Below are 24943 nucleotides of genomic sequence, written 5' to 3' on the forward strand. Positions count from 1 at the left end.
CTATAAAAGAAGGTAATCAGACTGTTACGGGGCCAAACTTACCTAAACACTTAGGTTTACCCCACAGAGATTGGTATCAGGACAAGCACACAACAGAAAATGTACAACACTGCAAGAAGAAATTCTGGAGCATGCATCCAAACTGAAAACTTTTACTCAAGTCCATCTAACACAGATGATCATCCAGACAACAAACATGCCAAACAGTGAATAAATTCGTAGTTCAACATCGAGCCCCCGCGTCCTCAGAAGCACATATTTTTACTATGACCTGAAACCCTTCTAAATTATTTTATGATTTCAACCTGTTTTATTTAAGAATATACGTACTGTGATTGCCAAGTTCCTAACTTTAAACACGAGATTAAAGTGAAGGAAAGCAAGCCGTATACCTTGAGGCTTTCCACGACGCCAGGGACGACCTCGTGCTCAAGCCCCGAGTACTCTCCCTCGGTGTTCTCCCTGATTACGACGATATCGACGTTCTCGTGCCTCGTTGGCAGCCCGGGAAGGTTGAAGCAGTTGACGAGCGAAGCATAGAGATCGAGCTCCTTCCTCAGCTGGACGTTGAGGGAGCTGACACCTCCTCCGACGGGGGTGGCGAGACCGCCCTTGAGGCAGACCTTGTTCCGCCGGATCGACTCGATGACCTCCGCCGGGACGGTGCTCATGTCGCCGTGAACCTCGTAGGCCTCGAAATAGACAGGGGCGTGCATGGCCTCCATGACCTGCCGGACGGCGTCGGTGACCAGGGGGCCGATTCCGTCGCCGGGGATGAGGGTGACCGCCCTTGGCGCGCCGTCTCCGGGGCGGGGCATGTACGTCACGGATCGCCGGCTCCCGGCGAGACCCAGAGGCTGAGGAGGAGGGGCGGCAGCGGCGACAGTAGAGTCGTGGAGGAGGTGCCGGAGAAGGGGCAGCGATCTCCTCGCCATGATAGGATTTGGGGTCTCCGATCGAAGGAGGCTAGGGTTTCCCAGAGAGAGAAAGAGAGAGGATCATTTCAAGAAAAGAAAAAAGAAAGAGAACGAGAGGGGGCTTCGAAGCAGAGTGGGGGGCGGAAGGGAAAGGTTAGATGATATGACGGAGATGCCCTCGCAAATGCCGGCTTTTATGCCGACCTGGGATGGGTAAAATTGTCACTTGGGATGACGGCCCCTCAGCGACTGGGATGCTGGTCGCTTTCGGGCGACCGGAGAAGGGCACCGTGTCTGACCATTAACGATGTTCAAATAGCAGCCTCTATGCTGGAGTGACGGCTGTTATTTATAACCTCGTTTCTGTACAAGAGTCCAAACAACCAATTGACAGGCATGCAACCAATTCTCGTCATAAAAAATAGAGAAGTTACAGGTTCTAGCACGTTGATCTGTATAAATAGCTTTCACTATTAAGAGACTACCTACGGAAGAAAAATAATAGCGATAGATTAGATTACGAAGCAAGCTACAGAAAATTTAAGATAAATATAAAATTTAATTGATGAAATAAAGATAAAAGTTTCATTGATTGATGGTCTGAGAAAGATCCTTAACAATTACAACCTCATATTTATTTATACATCTCGAGGTTGATAGTTCACTTCTATTTTGACATCACTCTTTATAGTTTTATATCACTGCGATGTATGATAGTTATCATTCCTTCTATCATCTAACATTACTCTATATTCTACCCAATCAAAAGCTATCTAACATAACTGTATATTCTACCCAGTCAAAAGCCTGGTAACCGTTCATCAATTACTCCATTCCACCATGATATTTTGTCCTTGGCCAACTAGAGTACTTTTGCTCTGCATTGAAGATTTGTCCTATTTGTATATAACTCATCATGTTTAGTGTTGGGTATAAAAGTGATCACAGCCGAAGTCCTCCGCGGGATCGACTGCTTGACCACTCCGTCCGAACTCCTACGGGAGCCGGACTTCGTCCTCGACTCCAACAACTGCAAGCGGTCCTCGTCCGGACTCCTACGGGAGCCGGACTCCGCCGACAATGCCAACAGCAGACTCCGCTCGGACTCCTACGGGAGCCGGGCTTCGTCCTCGACTCCAACAGATGAAGACAGACTTCATCCGGACTCCTACAGGAGCCGGACTCTACCGACGACATCAACAGTGGATAGACTCCGCCCGGACTCCTACGGGAGCCGGGCTCCGTCCTCAACTTTAACTGCTGGTAAGCACTGTCCGGACTCCTACGGGAGCCGGACTTCACCTTTAACCTTGATTGCAGGAAGACTCCGCCCGGACACCTACGGGAGCCGGGCTTCGTCCTCGACTCCAACAGCTGCAAGCGGCCCTCGTCCGGACTCCTACGGGAGCCGGACTCCGCCGACAACGCCAACAGCGGACTCCGCCCGGACTCCTACGGGAGCCGGACTTCGTCCTCGACTCCAACAGATGAAGACAGACTTCATCCGGACTCCTACGGGAGCCGGACTCCACCGACGACATCAACAGTGGATAGACTCCGCCCGGACTCCTACGGGAGCCGGGCTCCGTCCTCAACTTTAACTGCTGGTAAGCACTGTCCGGACTCCTACGGGAGCCGGACTTCACCTTTAACCTTGATTGCAGGAAGACTCCGCCCGGACTCCTACGGGAGCCGGGCTTCGTCCTCGACTCCAACAACTGCAAGCGGCCCTCGTCCGGACTCCTACGGGAGTCGGACTCCGCCGACAACGCCAACAGCGGACTCCGCCCGGACTCCTACGGGAGCCGGGCTTCGTCCTCGACTCCAACAGATGAAGACAGATTTCATCCGGACTCCTACGGGAGCCGGACTCCACCGACGACATCAACAATGGATAGACTCCGCCGGACTCCTACGGGAGCCGGACTCCGTCCTCAATTTTAACTGCTGGTAAGCACTGTCCGGACTCCTACGGTAGCCGGACTTCACCTTTAACCTTGATTACAGGAAGACTTCGCTCGGACTCCTATGGGAGCCGGGCTTCGTCCTCGACTCCAACAGCTGCAAGCGGCTCTCGTACATAGGAGTCCGGACTCCGCCGACAACGCCAACAGCGGACTCTGCCCGGACTCCTACGGGAGCCGGGCTTCGTCCTCGACTCCAACAGATGAAGACAGACTTCATCCGGACTCCTACGGGAGCCGGGCTTCGTCCTCGACTCCAACAGATGAAGACAGACTTCATCCGGACTCCTACGGGAGCCGGACTCCACCGACAACATCAACAGTGGATAGACTCCGTCCGGACTCCTACGGGAGCCGGGCTCCGTCCTCAACTTCAACCGCTGGTAAGCACTGTCCGGACTCCTACGGGAGCCGGACTTCGCATTTAACCTTGATTGCCGGAAGACTCCACCCGGACTCCTACGGGAACCGGGCTTCGTCATCAGCCCCAAGCTTCAGTCGATGGACACGCATCCCCTGGCCGTATCAACGGCCATGATTCTGCTCCACTCATTGTGGCAGACTCTACGCGACCCCATTATCCTCTGGCAGGCTGTATCAACGGCCATAATTCTGCTCCACTCATTGCGGCAGACCCTACGCGACCCCATTATCCTCTGGCAGGCTGTATCAACGGCCATAATTCTGCTCCACTCACTGTGGCAGACCCCGCGCGGCTCCATTACTGCCTGACAGGCCACGACAAACGGCCCCAATCCTGCTCCACCTCCTGCGACGGATATTGCACTATTCATCCATCCGCTGGCAAAATGCGACAGCAAACGCCGCCCCACTACCCGCGGCAGGTTCCACGTGGCACGCTCCAGCAAGGGCCACGAGTCCACTCCACTACTCTTCGCCGCATATTCCGCCTGACCCCTTGGCAGCCCACTGCGAGACGGTTACAAACGTCGCCATCAATACGTTACCTCCTCCGCCTATAAAAAGGACGATCCAGATACGTTATTCTATAAGCTCATTTCTTATCTCAAAACTCTGCTAAATTCTCCATTCGAGCGCTCCATTCTTATTGAGGCAGAGAACTGACTTGAGCGTCGGAGGGTCTTGCCGGAGCAACCCCACCTCCGGTTTAGACTTCCTTTGCAAGTCCCGACGGCGACCGCGACTTCTCCGACTCCAGCTCATCCGGCGCCAGCAGATTTTTGCACCAACAGGATTGGCGCTAGAGGAAGGGTCTGTGTCTTCGCAGTACCCTTGTTCTTAAAGGAGCGTTCAACGGAGCCACCCCGATCGTCTCCTCCGGCATCCACTCCTTGCCCCCTCCCCGCGGGATCCATACTCGATGCCTCCGCGCAAAGCGTCCACGCGACGGTCTACGGCCTCCGCGGCCAGATCTCAGGCTCCGGCCTCCCCTCCTGTTTCTCAACCTCCTCCTCCGGCAACGGCGGTCGGCGCGGAGCAGTTTGACCTGCTGGCGCAGCAGGTCAGAGGCCTCGTCGAAGCCGTGCAGGCAATGCAGCAGCAGCAGCCACAGGCATCGGCACACCCGAAAAAGGCATCGCCAGAATGTCAGAACCCGACGGAAGGACGGGCCACCTGGGCCAGCCGCCCCGTCCTTCCTAGGAAAACGGACCCGAGGGTGGAGAGCCCTCGATCGGACCACGACTCCACCCCGGGGAGATCTCTGCCCCGTTCTGCCAAAGGACCCTCGAGACTCGAAGTCGAGAGGATTTCCTAGACCGGAGGCTCCAGGAGATGAACCGACGGATTGAAGAACTCCGCCATGCGCCCCCCGCCTATGGTGAGGATATTTGTACTGACCCTCCCTTCTCCCAGATGATAATGCAGGAACCGATCCCGCCGAACTTCAAGCTTCCCCAGTTCGAAAGCTACGACGGGACTTCGGACCCGGTTGATCATTTGGAGGCCTTCCGGACGATGATGCTGCTTCACGGTGCCCCTGACGCCATCCTTTGCTGGGCTTTCCCGTCTACTTTGAAGGGAGCAGCGAGGAACTGGTACTTGGCTTTGAAACCGGGTACCATCTTTTCCTTCGATCAAATGAGCCACCAATTCGTGGCTCATTTTGTCAGCAGCCGACGCCCCCGGAAGGGTTCGGAGTCCTTCATCAATATCAAGCAGAGGGAAGGGGAGTCCATACGGACCTATATCAACTGCTTCAACATCGCGGCGTTGGAAGTCCGGAACTTGGACCAATCAGTTTCCATGGCCGCGCTAAAGGGCGGCCTTCAGAAGAATGATCTACTATTTTCTCTGGATAAGAAGTATCCCAGGGATTTCGCCGATTTGTTGGCTCGGGCTGAGGGATACGCCCGAGCGGAAGAAGCCTTCAGGATGAAGGATGAAGAGACGGCGAGGGAACGGCAGGCGGGAGATTCGAGTAAACCCGCCATTGAGAAAAAGCCAAAAGAAGCCTGGCTGCATTCTCGATCCCCTCCCAGGAGTAAGCGCGCCCATACTCCACCGGGGGCACGCAGGCAAAGAAGCCCGGAGCGCGGGGTTCGGCGGGGTTCCCCACCGGGAAGATTCCGCAACTACGCCCCCCTCAACGCCTCGAAGGCCCAAGTATTAATGTAGGTCAGGGAGCAGCTCCCTAGGCCGGAGAGGATGCGCACACATCCCGGGAAGCGCAACCCCAACAAATTTTGCCTCTACCACCGCGACCACGGCCACGACACAGAGGAATGCATCCAGCTCCAGGATGAAATTGAGGAGCTCATTCGGCGAGGTCGACTCAACAGATTCATCCGTCGCAGGCCAGAGGGTAGAGGAGACCGGTCAAGGACCCTTCCACAGCCTGAACCACCAAGAAGGGAGGAGCAACCCGGGGACCGGCCTCCCATCGGGACTATCGACTCGATCGCCGGAGGGCCTCAAAGAGGAGCAGGCTACCCGCGACCGTGAGGCCCGGAACACCTGTAAATATATCACTTACACCTTGAATCTACGTTTCTTTTTACTTAACGTACTCTTCCCACCTGGCGTGGATTTAGTATGACTGGATATGACCTCTTCAAAATAAAGTTATGTCAGGAACAGGAGGAGAACCTCGTCCTGACAGGATCAAGGTCAAAGGCCCGGTTCTTTTAGACCGGATGGGGGGAGAGGCCTTACAACGCCCTAATGTGCCCCACAGCCATATCAGGAACAGGAGGAGAACCTCATCCTGACATGAGCAAAGTCAAAGGCCCAGTTCTTTTAGACCGGATGGGGGGAGAGGCCTTGCAACGCCCTAATGTGCCCCCACAGCCATGTCAGGAACAGGAGGAGAACCTCGTCCTGACATGAGCAATGTCAAAGGCCCGGTTCTTTTAGACCGGATGGGGGGAGAGGCCTTACAACGCCCTAATGTGCTCCCACAGCCATGTCAGGAACAGGAGGAGAACCTCGTCCTGACATGAGCAAAGTCAAAGGCCCGGTTCTTTTAGACCGGATGGGGGGAGAGGCCTACAACGCCCTAATGTGCCCCCACAGCCATGTTAGGAACAGGAGGAGAACCTCGTCCTGACATGAGCAAAGTCAAAGGCCCGGTTCTTTTAGACTGGATGGGGGGAGAGGCCTTACAACGCCCTAACGTGCCCCCACGGCCAGGCCGGGAACGGAAGAAAAATCCCGCACTGGTTTAAAGGGAAGGGCCAAACTCCTACGGGAGCTAAATTCCATCCGCAACACCAAGGGAGACTTCACCCGGACTCCTAAGGGAGCCGGGTTCCGACCACAATGCCGGGGGAGGCTTCACCCGGACTCCTACGGGAGTCGGGCTCCACCCACGACTTCTGCAGCAAGGGTTAATGGTGGCGAAATCCGACCGTCTATCAAGGCTGGATGAAAGGAAAAAGCCCCCCCTTTTTTCTTTTTACGACATCTACATCAGACAAACCAAACAACCGTAAAGGTTCGACAGACAGCAATATTAATGCAACGCGCGGACGAGGTAACACAAAATATCCTTTTCATTCCATTTCTGATATACACACTAAGGAAAGAAGGGCAGAACGACAAAAAGGAAGCAATTACATAAAAAAAAAAAACAGAAAAGCAAAAACAAGCTCTAAGAAGGCCCTGCTCCCTCCGACCTAGAGTTATCTACTCCGTCCCTCGACCAGGACTGCCTCAGATTCTCTATTTCTTCTTCTAGCTCTTCCCTCTTCTGCAGCGCGTCCTCAAGCGCCCGACGAAGTTGCCGGCTCTCAGCTTCCGCCTCTCGACGCCTCTTCCTCAAAACTTCAGACTCCGCCTCCGCGTCCGCAACGGCCCGCCGCTCGAGCGCCAGCTGGATCTTCACTTGTTGCAGCTCGGCTGTCTTCTCTCCGAGGGAGACAGAAATCCCCTCAACGGTGCCCCTCAGGGCTTGGAGCTCTTCAGAATCCTGGGCGAAAATAAGCGGCGCCCTGTTAACCAGCTACCTCTGGAGACGGACAACTTCGTCGGCCGCCGTCCGGAATCTCCCCTTATACTCTTCCACCTGCCTGCGCCAGCTAGCCCGCTGCACGTCGTGGCTCACCTCGGCGTCCTGAAGCTGCTTTTGAAGGTCGGAGACCTTCTGCGATCACTTCTGTTCATCATCAACCCGAGCCAAGAGCCGGGATGAGTTTCCCTCCAGCTGGCCAATCTTCCCCTTCGCAGCTGACAGTTCCACCTTGAGGGCGCTGATCTTGGCGGCCTGGGCCCAAATCCGATCGCTGGAGCTCTTTTTGCATTCCTCGAGCTCCTTTGTGAAGTTAGCCTTCCTCCGGCTGTAATCCATGATCCCCTTCACGTGGAGGTTCCGAAAGTGAGTGGCCTCAGCGGCGGCTTCGGAGTAACCTTCTTTCAATTTGCGGAGCTCGGTCTCCGTCTTCTTTAACTTCTTCGTCAGATGAAGGACCTCCTTTTTCAACCGCTGGATCGCCGACTTCAGCGGGACCCCTAAGGGCAGGGGGAGTGCTTCTGCATGACTCTGGCATCGGAAGGTAAAAGCGTCAAAGAGCATTCATCGCAAGAAGAAAAGCAGGGAGAAGGAGGGAGGAGGAAGGAAAAGCCGTCCGCAACAAAGAAATTCTACTTTATTGAATAATTTTTGAAGAAGACAAACGGAAAAGAAAATTTGCGACAAAGAAAAAGTACAAAAATCCGAGGTTTCAGACCTCAGGGGCGGGGGGTGGAGAACTCGGCGCGGGGGCTGCGACAGCGGTGGCGGCCGACGAAGGACCGGCTTCATCTTCGGACTCCTCGAGGAAGCTGAGGTCGAGCTCGGGGAATTTGCTGGCCACCTTCTCTTGACAGAGCTCGAACCCCTTGGTGAATGCTTCCTGGCCGAACTGGACGTTCAAGTCCCTCATCTCCGCGGAGACCTTGAATTCTTCCACCGCAAGGGCCCTGGCCTCCGAGACCAGGGCCGGAGTCTGCTCGACCACGTGGGCGACCTCGGCCTTCGCCTTCCTCACCGCTTCCTCCAGGGCCTGCCTCTCCTCCTCCCGGGTCTGTTTCTCCCTTTCCAGGGCCTCCTGGAGGGCGGCAACTTCCTCCTGGAGGGCGGCAGCTTCAGCCGTCTTGGCTTGGAGGCGAGCAACCTCGGCCCGGCAGCGTTCCTCCGCCTGAAGGACATCCCTCCCCGCGCGGCTCGCCGCCTCGACATAGGCGACGATTTGGTGCCCCATCTGCAAGGGTGGCTGGGGAATGAGAACGAAGGCCAAGTAGCCGTATAAATAAAGATTCGCTTACCTCGAGGAAAGATCCCAAAGTGTCCCAAGCCCGCTGCTCAGGGTCGCCGTGGCCGATCCTCTCCACGATGTCTGACAGGATGCAGCCGTCAATCAGCCGCCTGACCAGATCCCTGTCATTGAAGAGATTATCCGCCCCCTCCTCGGAGCAGACGGACTCGTCTGCAGCAGCTCGGTGGCTACTCGCTCTACGAGCCACCATTTTTCTCCTCCTCCCCACGGCGGGCGCCTCCATAGAGCGAACCCCCGGAGCGGGGGTCCCAGTCGGCGGACTCCTGGAGGAAGCCCGGGGGGCCGCTAGCTCGACATCTGAAGGAATGTCGATGGTCGGGGCCGCCTGGACGGACGCAGCCAAGTTCGTCTCTTCCGCCCTGGCCCTCTTCGCCGATCCAGAGGTCGCCGCGCCCTTCCTCTTCTGGGCCCTCATGCCCCGGACAAGCATCCACATTGCTTCGACGTCCATTCCTAAAAAAAAAAAAAAAAAAAAGAGAGAGAAGAAAGAAAAAAGGGAAAAAAAGAAGCAACACCAATCCATCATGAGTCAGAAGTTAAAAAAAAAAAAAAAAAAAAGAAAGAAGAAAAAAGAAGAAAAGAGAGAGAAGGGAGAAAAGGTAAAAAGAAGAAGCAAAGAAAGACAAGAAAAGAAAAGATAAGATGAATACTCGCTGGATCCTGGGGACTCAGGCCGATGTTGAAAAGAAACTCCTCCCTCAGGAAATTAGGAAGCAAAGGAGCGGGATAGGCTAGAAGCTTCTGGGCAGCCTGAAGGTCGTCCTCCCCCAGGTTGGGAGCCCGGCGGACAGAATCCCTCAGAGAGCCCCAAGGGGCAGGTCCAGACTCAAGGTCGGGCAGTGAACGAAGAGGAATTTCCCCTTCCATTTATGGATCGAAGAAGGGGCGCCTTTCAGCAACCCCTTCTTACCGAACTGGGGGGAGAAGTACCACCAGTCCTTCGCCGAAGGGTGGCGTTTGAAGGTATAGAAGTACCTAAATAAGGAGAGAGATGGCTGAACCTCGACTACATGGCAGAGGGAGAGGAATCCTATCAAGAACCTAAAGGAGTTCGGGGCTACGGAAGCCAAAGAGATGTCTAAAAAGCGGAAGAAGGCGGCAACAAAAGAAGGAAGCGGGAGCCGGAGTCCGGCACGGAACGCTTCCTGGTATAAGCAGAAGCGACCGGGTGGAGGATTACTGGCCTGGTCAGAAGGGTCTGGCAGTTCCAAATCGTACTCCGGAGGAACTCCATACTGAACCCTTATCAGAAGGAGTTCCTCCGAGGTCGAGGAACACGGAATGGCGTCCGGCATGAAAGCCGAGCGGGACCCGACCTCAGATGCAGGTTCGTCTACAGCGACAGGAACCTGGGGGTTTGAGGCAGAAGAGTTCTCAGAACTACTGGGAGCAGAAGAACTGGAGGACATTTTGAGTGGTTTCGAAAGGGGGGTCTAAGAAACCCTAAGAAGACGGACAGAAAAGGGAACGAGAGATCACTGATTAACTCGGAGAGACGCAAGAAAAGAGGTCCCTAGATGAAGGGAAGAAGGTTGGCACTAACCTATATCACCTTGAGGGACCTGGGAGACGAAGGCAGGAGATGTCTACGGCCTGGAAAGACGCTCGCTGAAACAGGCTCTAAAAGAGAAGACAGGCGCTGGCGAGAGCTCAGGGACGGAGTAGGACGCCTAAAGGTGGGAGGACGGGTTTAAATAGACCTTGGGATCCGGTGCCATAATGATCGCGAATCCCCTCAGACCGGTCCGCATCCGACACGTGTCCCACTCCCCCTGGCAGGCGGCTAAAAGCGGCTGACGGTTGGCAGGACCATAATTGCGCCGTACCTAGGCCAGTGTACCTGCGAGAATTTCGAAGCGTCCCCTCGTACCACTCCAACTCGAAAAGACTCCGGCCGCGCACATTCAATGCCGAAATATCTGGAGGCGGCAGCACGCGGAATTCAAAGGGACGGTTTCGGCTGCCTCATCTCTCTGTACTTCCTTCGTTGAAATTCAAACTCAGAAGTAGGGGGACTGATGTTGGGTATAAAAGTGACCACAGCCGAAGTCCTCCGCGGGATCGACTGCTTGACCACTCCGCCCGGACTCCTACGGGAGCCGGGCTTCGTCCTCGACTCCAACAGCTGCAAGCGGCCCTCGTCCGGACTCCTACGGGAGTCGGACTCCACCGACAACGCCAACAGCAGACTCCGTCTGGACTCCTACGGGAGCCGGACTTCGTCCTCGACTCCAACAGATGAAGACAGACTTCATCCGAACTCCTACGGGAGCCGGACTCCACCGACGACATCAACAGTGGATAGACTCCGCCCGGACTCCTACGGGAGCCGGCTCCATCCTCAACTTTAACTGCTGGTAAGCACTGTCCGGACTCCTACGGGAGCCGGACTTCACCTTTAACCTTGATTGCAGGAAGACTCCGCCCGGACTCCTACGGGAGCCGGGCTTCGTCCTCGACTCCAACAGCTGCAAGCGGCCCTCGTCCGGACTCCTACGGGAGCCGGACTCCGCCGACAACGCCAACAGCGGACTCCGCCCGGACTCCTACGGGAGCCAGGCTTCGTCCTCGACTCCAACAGATGAAGACAGACTTCATCCGGACTCCTACGGGAGCCGGACTCCACCGACGACATCAACAGTGGATAGACTCCGCCCGGACTCCTACGGGAGCCGGGCTCCGTCCTCAACTTTAACTGCTGGTAAGCACTGTCCGGACTCCTACGGGAGCCGGACTTCACCTTTAACCTTGATTGCAGGAAGACTCCGCCCGGACTCCTACGGGAGCCGGGCTTCGTCCTCGACTCCAACAGCTGCAAGCGGCCCTCGTCCGGACTCCTACGGGAGCTGGACTCCGCCGACAACGCCAACAGCGGACTCCGTCCGGACTCCTATGGGAGCCGGGCTTCGTCCTCGACTCCAACAGATGAAGACAGACTTCATCCGGACTCCTACGGGAGCCGGACTCCACCGACGACATCAACAGTGGATAGACTCCGCCCGGACTCCTACGGGAGCCGGGCTCCGTCCTCAACTTTAACTGCTGGTAAGCACTGTCCGGACTCCTACGGGAGCCGGACTTCACCTTTAACCTTGATTGCAGGAAGACTCCGCCCGGACTCCTATGGGAGCCGGGCTTCGTCCTCGACTCCAACAGCTGCAAGCGGCCCTCGTCCAGACTCCTACGGGAGCCGGACTCCGCCGACAACGCCAACAGCGGACTCCGCCCGGACTCCTACGGGAGCCAGACTTCGTCCTCGACTCCAACAGATGAAGGCAGACTTCATCCGGACTCCTACGGGAGTCGGACTCCACCGACGACATCAACAGTGGATAGACTCCGCCCGGACTCCTACGGGAGCCGGGCTCCATCCTCAACTTCAACCGCTGGTAAGCACTGTCCGGACTCCTACGGGAGCCGGACTTCGCATTTAACCTTGATTGCCGGAAGACTCCACCCGGACTCCTACGGGAGCCGAGCTTCGTCATCAGCCCCAAGCTTCAGTCGATGGACACGCATCCCCTGGCCGTATCAACGGCCATGATTCTGCTCCACTCATTGCGGCAGACCCTACGCGACCCCATTATCCTCTGGCAGGCTGTATCAACGGCCATAATTCTGCTCCACTCATTGCGGCAGACCCTACGCGACCCTATTATCCTCTGGCAGGCTGTATCAACGGCCATAATTCTGCTCCACTCACTGCGGCAGACCCCGCGCGGCTCCATTACTGCCTGACAGGCCACGACAAACGGCCCCAATCCTGCTCCACCTCCTGCGACGGATATCGCACTATTCATCCATCCGCTGGCAAAACGCGACAGCAAACGCCGCCCCACTACCCGCGGCAGGTTCCACGTGGCACGCTCCAGCAAGGGCCACGAGTCCACTCCACTACTCTTCGCCGCATATTCCGTCTGACCCCTTGGCAGCCCACTGCGAGACAGTTACAAACGTCGCCATCAATACGTTACCTCCTCCGCCTATAAAAAGGAGGATCCAGATACGTTATTCTATAAGCTCATTTCTTATCTCAAAACTCTGCTAAATTCTCCATTCGAGCGCTCCATTCTTGTTGAGGCAGAGAACTGACTTGAGCATCGGAAGGTCTTGCCGGAGCAACCCCACCTCCGGTTTAGACTTCCTTTGCAGGTCCCGGCGGCGACCGCGACTTCCCCGACTCCAGCTCATCCGGCGCCAGCAGATTTTTGCACCAACATTTAGAAAATGAAAAAGTTAGAGATTACCCATGCACTAATCTAGAGGTGGTAATTTTAACCAAACCATTGGATATTCGATCCGATCCAATCTAAATGGGACAGATTTTATACAATCCAATTAGAATAAAAAAAAAATGGGTTCTAAAAAAAAATATCGAAAGCGAATATATGTCGAATATGGATAATGGTATATCCCACATCAAATCCGATCCGATATAATCTTAATATATATATATTTTAAATTATAATTATTTATAATATTTACATAATGAATCTAAATCCAATCTGACCTCATCCTTCTTAGCTATTTGACCCAAATCGACCTGCATCTTTACTTAATTCGATCTAACCAAACCCCAAATTGATTTACGAAGATATAGATATAAATTTTTTAATTATAGAGTGGATATAGATATAAGTAAACTCGGCTTATGCTTATATTGATCCATTGCCATCCCTATACTAGTTTGATATAGAAATGGATGATTGGTTATACAGCAGGTTGACAAGGCCTGACCGACACGATCTCAAATTACCATATCAGCATGCTTAACCTGGCAATGATCTGATGGGTGGTCCAAGATAGTACTCTTTAGAAAAGAGCTAAGGTTGAATATTGTATAGGGCTTGACTCATAAATGGAACACTTTGAGCTCAAAAATAATAATTACAACTCATAGTGGCCTCATAATAAACTTGAGGAAATTTTTTGTGCACCATAGACGATATAAAAAATCTGGCATGAAATGTATCATTTTATTATAAAATTGATTCACATAATTATCACTTTCCAATACGCATTTAATATCTTCAGTTCCACTTTTTCGTTTAAAAATTTTGAATGACGAAAATATATCTGTTCTTTGAAAAAAATTATAACATCTTATGTCTATATCTTATGTCTATATTATGATATCCTACGTACATGAAGTCATAATTTTAATGTAGGATATCATAATATGTCACAGAATGTCATAATTTTTTTCAAAGAGCAGAAGTATTTTCGTCATTCAAAATTTTCAAATAAAAAAATGAAACTGCAGACATTAAATATGCATTGAAAAATGATTGAACAAAAATACTCCTTTTATATTATGACATCCTGATTTATATTATGATATCTTGGGTCATATTATGACATCCTACATGCAGGAAGCATAATTTAACGCACGATGTTATAATATACCATAGAACGTCATAATTTTTTATACCATATTATGACATCCTGCACGTAGAAAATCATAATATGTCATAAAATATCATAATTTTTTTCAAAGAGCAGATATTTTCAACATATAAAATTTTTAAACGAAAAAACGAAACTGCAAGCATTAAATATGCATTGAAAAGCAGTAACTATGTGGACCAATTACATAAAGTGATGCACTCCATGTTGAATTTTCTACACCACCTCCAGTGCACAAAGAATTTCCCAATAAACTTGTTCATGCTCAGTCTAGTTGGCTAAAGAGCCAGACCATTTGGTGTGAAACTCAGCTCAAGCTCAAGTGTCCCCTTTCATATAATTATGAGCCGAGCCTGAGCAACTTAGCGTTAGAGTTCAACTCGTCTGCACCCATAGTTTTATTAAATATATCCTCAATCAGCTGATATTACTTATGAATAGAGTGAAGTCATCACCGAATAAGAAAAGTTATGGTCAATTTTCATCTTCAGCGATCCAAGAGACAAAACAGTGCTTATCACAAATATCTAATAACCTTGATCTACCATGACTAAGCATGACTAAAATACTACCAAAAAAATGTGACTAAAAGCCAAAAATGTAAACAGCTCACAAAGACTATAACCCAACATCTGAGCGGATTTATATTTTTTACGGATTTGAGAATGCATGCTAATAGTCCATTATTTAGTTAATCCAGTTAAATTGCTTCTCTGAACAGCACCAGGGAACCACAAAGTTTACACCAAAACGTATACGTTTGCTCTTTCCAGCTTGAAGGAAACGGCAGCAAAGACACATATAGTTTTAAAAATTCATATAGAATGAAGAAAAAAACCATCATCATAAAGCTTGTACATTCAATATTGCCCAATAGATATCTCGAGGTGGTTAAAAAGCATTAACGCAGACCTATATCATCCTAATACAAGCACATATCAGCATCCATCTGCACTAATTGTCAAAGTCTGTTTCTTACATGCAAAATTCTTGCTTTCCAAAACAAACACAAACAATGTGTGCACAGATATACCATATCACAGATTAATCGCACGTGTTCCAGTTCAATAGCGTAGAGCAAATCCATGACTACATAAATGGCACCACATGCAATACTTTGCATACTAATCAATGAAGAAGAAAAATTTATACCTGTACCTGGGATTTCATTTCATGTAAAAAGTACTTGTCCGCAGAGATTTAGTTCCTGACCAACAAGAGTATATCCTTTTCAGCAAAAAATAAACAAAATTCCTACATATTGTATGCTTCCATGTTGAAATTGTCAAAGCAAAGACAGAAAACAGAAGGATCCAGTAAATACATGGGTAGGTGTGAGTCGATCCTTGATACATTTTTTTTATGTTGGTTTCATCAATAATCTTCATCTTGGTAAATTCTCTTTTGATGGATACTCCAAACCATGTACGTAATTTGATCTACATTAAAATATAGACAACTAATTTCAGATTTGACCACATAAGAGGGCAGTGCAAGGATAAAGAATTTCAACAGAGACAATAATCAAAAGGAAGAAAATGATTACATGTAACATACATGCTTAAGGCTTGAAGCAAAAACAGATCTCTCATTTGAGAGCTTTAGACCTGATATAAAATTACTACCAGTAGGTTTTTAAATGTCTCTGGCTGGTCAAACTATCCGATTCCCTCATGCAAATGGATTCTCTGTCCTTCCAAAACCTGTAAGACTTCAATTTTAAAAATCATTAACAGTGTTGGCCTGCTATTTAAAAAAATAAATAAAACTGTCCTTTTAGTCTCAAGAAACCACTTAACTCGTTGAGATCTTATTCAAAAGAAAACCCAACAATTAAGGATTGGAACTACTAAAGAACTAGAAATATCTACAACCATCATATATCTCTTACTTCATAGCTCATGCCTGACTCCTAAGACAAAGTACTGCTTAGCATATAATAAAGTCTAAATTTTTATCAGAAAACCTAAATTTTTGTAATGAAAAACATCTAAATGCTCCATTGAAAATATTAATTAAATCAAATCACTTCTGCTGAACAGGTCTCAAGCTTAATCCATTTTCTTTACTTGAGAAATGATAGAATTCTTCCAATCTCCTAAACAAAACACAGCCGCTATTACTAGTTTTGAGGCCTACCACTTAGTGAGAACGAAAAAAATAATGGAAAGGTCAAATACATAGTTTAGCTTAAAAACTTAAAATCTACTAGAAGCAATTAAACTCCACTTAAACCTTTACATAGACTAGCCAAGAGATTATGAAAAAAATACAAAAGAAATGGAAAAGAACACATCCATTACATCTCTTGTCTGAGTCAATGACTCCTGACACCTAACTCTTCATAAGATTTGGAACAGATGGAAATATAATTAAAAATATATTAGGAGTTTCTTAAATATAAAGATGATATTTGGTATCCCTACTGGAACTCTAGTCACATATATTCCCCCAGTTTATGACCCTACCATACAAACATGAAACTTGTCCTTTATGAACACCTCCTCTCATCTATACAGAGAATGACTATACAATCAGGTTAGTTTTCTGCACATCATAACTACTTATACCTAATCATTACCCTGACATATTTATTTTCAATTTTCTTCTTTGAATTTGCATATCGCCTTAACTGAAGAGTGAATACTCGTTTTTATTGAGCTCACTTTCACAAAGGCACCATCATTATTTCCAAACAGTCCGAACAACATTTTCAATGCATTGCTACCTCATAAATTTATCTTTGAAGGGCATGCAACAATCACACAATTCTAGAAACATGCATCACCACCAACAAACCAAAGGTTCTCTTAGATATCACACAACATGCAACCAAGGTCTCATAGCAACTACAACATCCATAAGAAGTGCAAAATGGAAAGGTTGAATGCATAGGGACCCCAACATGCTGTCATGAATGAATGGTTTTTAACACCAACAAGTTGACCATATGACATGCCTATTTTTATATTACCAATAAAATAAACTCTCTCAGAGTCATATAATAATCTTTTCTGACACAAGGACCATCAGTGTTTTGACTTGGATCCCAAATCAGAATAGCATAATTAGGTTCTATTCTAGTCTTAACAAGATCCAACCAACACGCTTATGTGCAAAACCTCCCAAAATAAAGAATGTTGCACAAATAAATTGCAACTGACAATAAATGATGTAAATATGCTGTCAATTAAAGGCTATCAATTTCATGTCTCCATTAAGATAAGAGGGAAGCTGCACAAAAAAGAATATCAAGTTACTAAGCCACGTTACTATCTACTTTCACAGTAAACTTAACCTGGTTCACATTATGCATCCAAATAATTTAGCCTAAAAAATAATTTGATTCTACAGCCAACTCAACATTCTCGAAGCTTGCAAAGGAAAAATTCCAGTTGCTCATGCAAGTATAGGATCCTACATTAGGATGTTGCTTTCTGGTAGAAGAGGTTCCATAAGTATATTATTCTACTGAAATAGGCACTATTTTTCTGAGAACAACAACAAATACAGATATCTAGATTTAGGTTTATTCAATTGGGATCAATCAATATGACCAAAGAAATAATGCACAGAAACAAGTCTTTTAATTGTCTTCGACTATTAGCTGAGTCACTGACTGGCAAAAACAACGTTTTATAAAAGAAAGCACAAAGTAAAGGGAAAGAGCACTTCAGAAGAGACCATACATCAAAATTTTCACAATATACCATCTTTTAATAATTTCATGTCTAACATGAAGCCAAAAAAAAAGCATTTTAGTCAATTTAAGAAGTCCTAAAGTTACTTTACTCAAAAGTAACCTAAATATTTCTGGAACATTCTAAGCAACTGCAGAGTCAAGCAAGATAAAATGAGTTTCATTCTTGTGATCCACAATTGATACAAACACACCCTGACACAATGGACCTTGCAAACACTAAGTGCACATCAGCAAAAGAAGCCACTTAGTTCTTTCATGTAGTATCTTTAATGATGACTATTAGCACAGTTTTGAGTGAGTAAAAATGTTCTCAGAGGAGATATTTTGTTAAACAGGACATTCGAAGAGTCTTGACAGATTGAAACACGAAAATTCAATTTTTAGATGTCATTGTGAATGCTCAAAAGTTCTGTTCTGCATTGTTCTCCAACATCTTAAATCAACAGTGAGACAACTGAGGCAAATTTTAGGTTAAAGGAACACAAGAGTTAAACAATAATAACAAGATTTCTGCATATGCAATTGAAATTAAACTGTCAAAACATTCAAAACAATATAAATAAGATGAAACCAACAACAAAATCCTACTGATGGATGCTGACACGAGCCAGCATATTTGAGCATATGGCTGTCAAGCTAACCTTTTGAGAGACCAAGAATTCTGGTCAGTCCCTCAGAAATTTACAGCCGTTTACCAGCAAATAGAACATCCCATTATGGGATGAATAAGCCAACAGGAAATTTCCAGGTAAATTTAATTGAAAATTGCAGTTAATAACACCTTCTGATTAGTTATAGCAAGATAAAGATGGTGTTATATGCTAAATAGTTGTGAAAGAGGAACTAATAGATGAAAAAATAAATAAGCTCTACATTCCCAACCCAACATTAACCCAACAGCTTAGGCAGGGGAAGCCCTTGATGTAAAACCTTTTTTATTTAATCCATTTTGAAGGAAGAACCTTACTTCCCTCCTTTAATCTCACAAAAAAAAAAAAAAAGCATTAACCCGACAGCCTGCAAGCATAGGCAACAAGGTTCCCATAATAATACATATTGCCCCATACTAGATATCAAGGTTTTACGTCCCAACGGAATAGGGGGTGTCTCGACCGTCTCGTCCCATTTCTATGAGAAAATGGGACTATAAGAAACCAGACTAGGATGGGATCAGAACTTCAAAATCCATCCATGTAGGGAGAGAAGAAAAAAGAGGAAAGAAAGAAAGGAAGATGAAGAAAAAAAGGTGAAAGGAAAGAAGAAGAAGAAAAATAAAAGAAAGAAAGGGCAGAAGAAGAAAAAAAAAAAAGGAAGGAAAGGAAGAAGAAAAAAAAGAAGTGATAAGAAAAAGAAAGCAAAAACGAAAGGAAAGAAAGGAAGTTAGAAGAAAAAGAAAGAAAAGAAGAAAAAGAAAGAAAAAAACAAAAGGAAAGAATAATGGGAGAGAGACACCAAACATCTAGCGGAACAGCTATCGAGATGGATAGAACAATGAAGCATCCCATTCCATGGAGATACCGGATATCTCTGTCCGACGAGATTTAAAACGTTGCTAGACATATACCATACTATACCGAATCGAGACTCAATACAAGGGATTTATCAAGTCTTGGCATGCAAACCAATCCTCACACCAGACTTACTGATGCTGTATCATCATGATACTAGTACGAGGTCCAATACCGAAATAGCAAACCTTGATATGCAATGGTGTAGGCAATAAACACAAAGCTATGAAAATATCTTAAGAAACCTGAAAGACATTGAACCCCACAAGAGATGCAACTAATATAAGCAAAAATATTTGAGAATATGATTGTGCGACAAGAATTCTTGTCAAAACCCTATGCCACCACCGCCTATACCACTCCTAAGACCTGCCTGTGAAGGAATAATGTATCAAATAAATACAAAGATATAAAAACATCATAATGCATTCAGAAGAAGTTGAAACCAACAAGAAATGCAATTAACCAATAGGCTCAAGTGAGAAAAATAAGAGCACAGGACTGTGAAGTAAAAAAGGGGGAAAAAAAGAGAGCCAGGAATAGAACATCCTATTGAAAAAGAAAAGAAGCACCAATACTAAATAAGATGACAGACTAATAAAGTTCCTCTACAAATATGTACTTCAGTTATTAGTTTTCTGTTTTCTCTTAATGTATCATAGATTCCTTCACAGTACTAGTAAAGACAGCCGTGAATGGAACCACATATTGAAAAAGGCCAAAAAAAAAGGAAGAATCTAAATGAACAGGACACCAATGATGTTTTATAGTACAATAGTATGTAGACAGAGAAAATAATTTGCAGTGTGTAAATAAGAAAAATGCATAAATATAACAGGGAAAGAATGTTGAACACATTTTCTTGAGTAATGATGATTTTCAGTTATCAAATATTTTCAAGGTTGAACATCTTTAGATTAGCTAAATATTATCAGTTGAGGGACTTGGTATTTCTACTTACGATCATAGCAAAACATGACAATCAGGAAACTGATACAGCTGAAACCATTTGTAAATTGTAATGCATGTAGAAACCAGCATTACTGAAATTGGTGATTGAAAGTGACAGTTTCATAATTTCTAGTTTGCAAAAACCCATCTGACCACATAGACATATAACAACATAATTTGACATTATTGATACCTTTCATAGTCAACAATTCAGCAGTCACAATGACGATAATTGTAATCAAGTTTATCAGGCTATAAGGTAAAGAAAAGACACTGCTGCCTATCCAAGAGAAACTTCCTTGAGATTGAAACATGAATAGTACCTTCATATCAAAGAATGAATTTCATATACTAACCTAGTGAATTTCATAAAAGCAACACTCTACTATTACCTAGGAACAACCGCTACTGAACACCATCATCCAAAACAACAATTAAAATGAAATTACACAGTTCTATTGTTTCAAGTTTCTACCCACAAGGACAGAACAACACTACAAAAAGAAACACAAAACTGGAAATATATGACAAATGTGGATCTTTGGTGGTCCTCAGATTGAGAACCTGCAGCTGATGTATCTTTGATTTAATAATGGCTGACTTACAAACCAAGCAGTACAACTGAGTCAAGCAGCCACCGTCAACAAAGTGGTAAGAAAGCAATAGAGTAAGGAGAACAAGAATAGGAGAAAATCTTATCTATCCTGTTCAATCACTCGATAATGGACTGAATGACACCAGCACCGACAGTCTTGCCGCCCTCCCTGATGGCGAACCGCATACCCTGCTCGCAGGCAACAGGCATGATGAGCTCCACAACCATCTTGACACGGTCTCCGGGCATGACCATCTTCGACTCCTCATCCTTATCATTCATGATGGACGATACCTTCCCGGTAACGTCTGTCGTCCGCATGTAGAATTGTGGCCTGTAGCCAGCGAAAAAGGGTGAGTGCCGGCCGCCCTCCTCCTTCTTGAGCACATACACGATGGCAACAAACTTAGTGTGCGGCGTAATGGTGCCAGGCTTGGCAAGGACCATTCCACGCTGGATGTCAGCCTTCTGGATACCTCTGAGAAGCAGCCCGACATTGTCACCGGCCATGGCATCGTCAAGGGTCTTCTGGAACATCTCGACCCCCCGTGACGATGGTGGTGCGGGTGTCCTTAAGGCCGACGATGTCAACGGTGTCACCAATTTTGATCGTGCCACGCTCAATACGGCCGGTGGCGACGGTGCCACGGCCGGTGATGGAGAAGACGTCCTCGATGGCGAGGAGGAAGGGGAGGTCGGTCTGGCGCTGAGGGATGGGGATGTAGTTATCAACAGCATCCATGAGCTCATAGATCTTGTCGACCCACTGGTTCTCACCACGGCTGATGCTGGGATTGGCCATGAGGGCCTCGAGAGCGAGGAGGGCGGAGCCGGAGATGATAGGGACGTCGTCGCCGGGGAATTCGTAGGACGTGAGAAGCTCGCGGACCTCGAGCTCGACGAGCTGGAGGAGCTCCTCGTCGTCAACCTGGTCCTGCTTATTGAGGAAGACCACCATGTTGGGGACGCCGACCTGCTTGGCTAATAGGATGTGCTCTTTGGTTTGGGGCATGGGGCCGTCGGCGCCAGAGACGACGAGGATGGCGCCGTCCATCTGGGCGGCTCCGGTGATCATGTTCTTGACGTAGTCGGCGTGGCCGGGGCAGTCGACGTGGGCGTAGTGGCGGGAGGCGGTCTCGTACTCGACGGTGGCGGTGTTGATGGTGATGCCGCGGGCGCGCTCCTCGGGGGCGGCGTCGATCTCGTCGTACTTCTTGGGGCGCTATTGCCGAGGGAGGCAAGGCCATGTGAGGGCGGCCGTGAGAGTGGTCTTGCCGTGGTCGACGTGGCCGATGGTGCCGATGTTGAGGTGAGGCTTCTTCCGCTCGAACTTGCCGCGGGCGGCGCGGACGACGAGCAGGCCGCCACGGCGGCAGGACGGAAGGCTGGTGGTCGGCCTCCGGGAGACGGCGATGGAGACATTGTTCGTTCCGGATAGAGACCAAGAAGAAGATAATGGAGAAGAGATGTTGGTTCGGGGAGGCTTGGGGGAGGAGGAGGGGATGAGGGGTTTGGAAGTGGCGGCGGCTCCGGCTGCCATCACGGTGATGGAGGCCATGGCGGCAGGAGAGGGAAGGGGAGAGAGTGGAGAAGATGGGGTTTTGGGACGGGGAAAGGTAGGAACAAGGGGAGGCGGCAGGTGCTTATCTGATCTCTGGAGATTGGGTTAAGGAGGGCCCCTTGTTTTGGGTACAAGTGGTCCTGGGTGATCTGGCGCTGGTAAGAGAAACGCGGGGGGCTGTTGAGTTGTTTTGCAACTTGGGCCGCGCCGGAGTGACAGCAAGTTAGGGCCATTGAGTTCTTTGAACGTAGGTTCCTCTAAAAATTGTTGGTGATAGCCCGTGGCTGTCGAAAGTTTTGTGGTCTTGAAGTAGAGTTAGGAATGCGTCCCTCGTGTAACTTTGGTTGGAAAAATCTTGACATGGTTCCACATTTAAAGAGTCCTATAGAATTTGAGAGAATTGCGACATAATTTTTCTTTCTTTTTTTTTATCAACTAGAATTTATTTTTTTTTAAAGAAAAACTTATGCTTTGTTTGGATTGGGGTACACGAGAGTTTATAAGGAGAGAAGAAGGGAGGGTAATGAAGAGGGAGGGTAAGAAAATTAATGAACCCTTATTTGAAAAGAGAGAAGGTAGATAAAGAAGGATACATACCTTATTCTTATTTGGATAGAGAGGTTAAGGGAAGGATAGAAAAATTTTTATATATATTTTGATAAATATGCTCTTTTTCATTAATAAATATACTATTTAATGTTTGTAATATTTTGATAAATGTCAGTTCTTTCTAACAAATATGCTTCTCCAATATGCTCTCTTTGATTTTTTTTTGGTATTCACATGAATCTATTCGAGAATGATTTTAGCTTTCTGAAATGTATGTTCCTTTTAATAAATGCCCATTTCTTTTGATAAATTTTTCTCCGTTACACCCCAAATCGAGGATATAAAAAATTAAGTGAAAGGTACGGAGGGGTTGAGAGAATCCTTCTCTGCCCTCTTTTATTTATCAAAAAATTTTATAAAATAGAGGTTCATTCTTTACCCTCCTCTCCCCTCTCCTTATGAACCCTCATGTACCCCCAATCTAAATAATATGTTAGTGTTTAGAGAAAAATTTAGAATGTTTCGAGAAAAAATTCATGATTTAGCATACATAGAATGAAAAATTCATTCTTTACTAGCAAGAGATCCATGCTTCACTATGGGTGTGAGAACCAATCCCTTTGGAGCCGGTTCACTCTGAAGCCTGCATTCCTTGCCGACTTCATTGGAACCAAACAAAATAATAATAATAAGAAGAAGAGAGATGCAGGGGGAGGAAAGAAACCTAATTCGATTTGAACATAGAAACTAAATCCTCTGTTAATCCATGGCCATGGGGGTGGGAAGATAGGGATTAAGGGTGACCTGATATGAGTTAAGCACGGATAGCAGAGTTTGGATTGATTTCGCCATTGGGAACCGATCTCATCCAAAGAAAATCGAGCTTATCTACTCCCATTTCTTTTCTTTTTAAAGTCTCTTCTTCCATCGATCGATTCCACCATCTAAATCTTTCCGTTCCCTCGTCCCTCTTCTCCATCTGCGACGATCATCGTGCCACCGTGCCATCGCCACCGCTACCTCTCTAAAACCCTAACCCCTCTTCCTAAACCCATAACATACCTATTCCGAGGGACCTCAGGTGTAAGAACCATCGATATCCACCTCGCCGGCTGCTGTCACCGCTGCCACCATCTCCAGTAAGCCCTTCTTTTTCCTCTTCCTTTCCGGCCTAGGAATCATTACCCTAGCACGATAGGCTATGCCTTTTTTTTTTTCTTTTCTGTTGAATCCCCTATCATCATTGGCCGAAGTGCCATCTCTAGTCATCATTGCACCACTATCATTGATCAATTTGGCGTCTCACAATCGACCCACCCTTCATCACCTTAAACCCTGAGAGGCTTTGGGTTCAGCCCAAGAAAGAAAGTAAGAAACGAGAGAGAGAGAAACAAAGAAAAGAAGAGGAAGAAAGAGAGAGAGATTTAAATTTAATGAATCTATTGGACCCAACTTGATTTTACTTTGGATCAACCGCAAAATCTCTGACTTGAGAAATTGATCCAAATCTAGACCTAAATTAGGCTAAAATGAGAAACTCTTACCATTCATCTCAATTTTCTCAAATTAAGGGCTAATTAAACTTGCAATTTATTTGTACTCGAGCCTTCTTCACCAGAAGAATTGATCTAGGGATCGGACTCAGAAGATTATAGAGTTTTGGATCTGATCAATGATAAATTTTATTTATCTCTGAATTTATTTTTATATATTATTGTGTTAAAAAGTAGATTTTATATTATAAAATTTAAAATTATTAAAGTTTGAAAGTATCTATGTATGTATAAAAAATAATTTAAAAGTGTTGGATCAAGCATAAATATCACCTCTGCATGATATAAGATTTGAAAAGAGATAATTTTTTATTTTAATATTGCATGATTTTCCAGAAATAAAAATTATATATGTTCATCTTTGCATGAATTTTTGAATAAAAATTTATTTTGTTACTTCTTTGGAGGATGTGATATTTGAGTTGATATTGTTATAAAATTAAGTATGATTATTTATGAAAAGTGATTATGATGAAATTATGAAAAAACTCTCTAATTAGA

At 46.9% G+C, this 24943-nt stretch overlaps 1 protein-coding gene, 1 long non-coding RNA gene and 1 pseudogene across 2 annotated transcripts; all 3 read right to left on the reverse strand.

Annotated features, from left to right (window-relative positions):
* Positions 1–299: 299 nt before the first annotated feature.
* LOC140851564 (isocitrate dehydrogenase [NAD] regulatory subunit 1, mitochondrial-like) lies at positions 300–1262 on the reverse strand. The gene has a single exon (XM_073243358.1). The coding sequence runs from the start codon at positions 933–935 to the stop codon at positions 315–317; it is 621 nt and encodes a 206-aa protein (XP_073099459.1). The 5' UTR covers positions 936–1262; the 3' UTR covers positions 300–314.
* A 13718-nt stretch (positions 1263–14980) lies between these two features.
* LOC140851565 (uncharacterized) lies at positions 14981–18327 on the reverse strand. The gene is made up of 3 exons (XR_012134304.1): positions 15580–18327; positions 15347–15461; positions 14981–15229 (listed from the first exon to the last, which is right to left on the reverse strand). It is a non-coding gene; the product is annotated as an uncharacterized lncRNA (long non-coding RNA).
* A 2291-nt stretch (positions 18328–20618) lies between these two features.
* Positions 20619–22364, reverse strand: LOC140851563 (elongation factor Tu, chloroplastic-like; annotated as a pseudogene).
* Between the last annotated feature and the right edge of the window lie 2579 nt (positions 22365–24943).

Source organism: Elaeis guineensis, chromosome 9, assembly GCF_000442705.2.
Source record: "Elaeis guineensis isolate ETL-2024a chromosome 9, EG11, whole genome shotgun sequence".
NCBI classification, from domain to species: Eukaryota; Viridiplantae; Streptophyta; class Magnoliopsida; order Arecales; family Arecaceae; genus Elaeis; species Elaeis guineensis.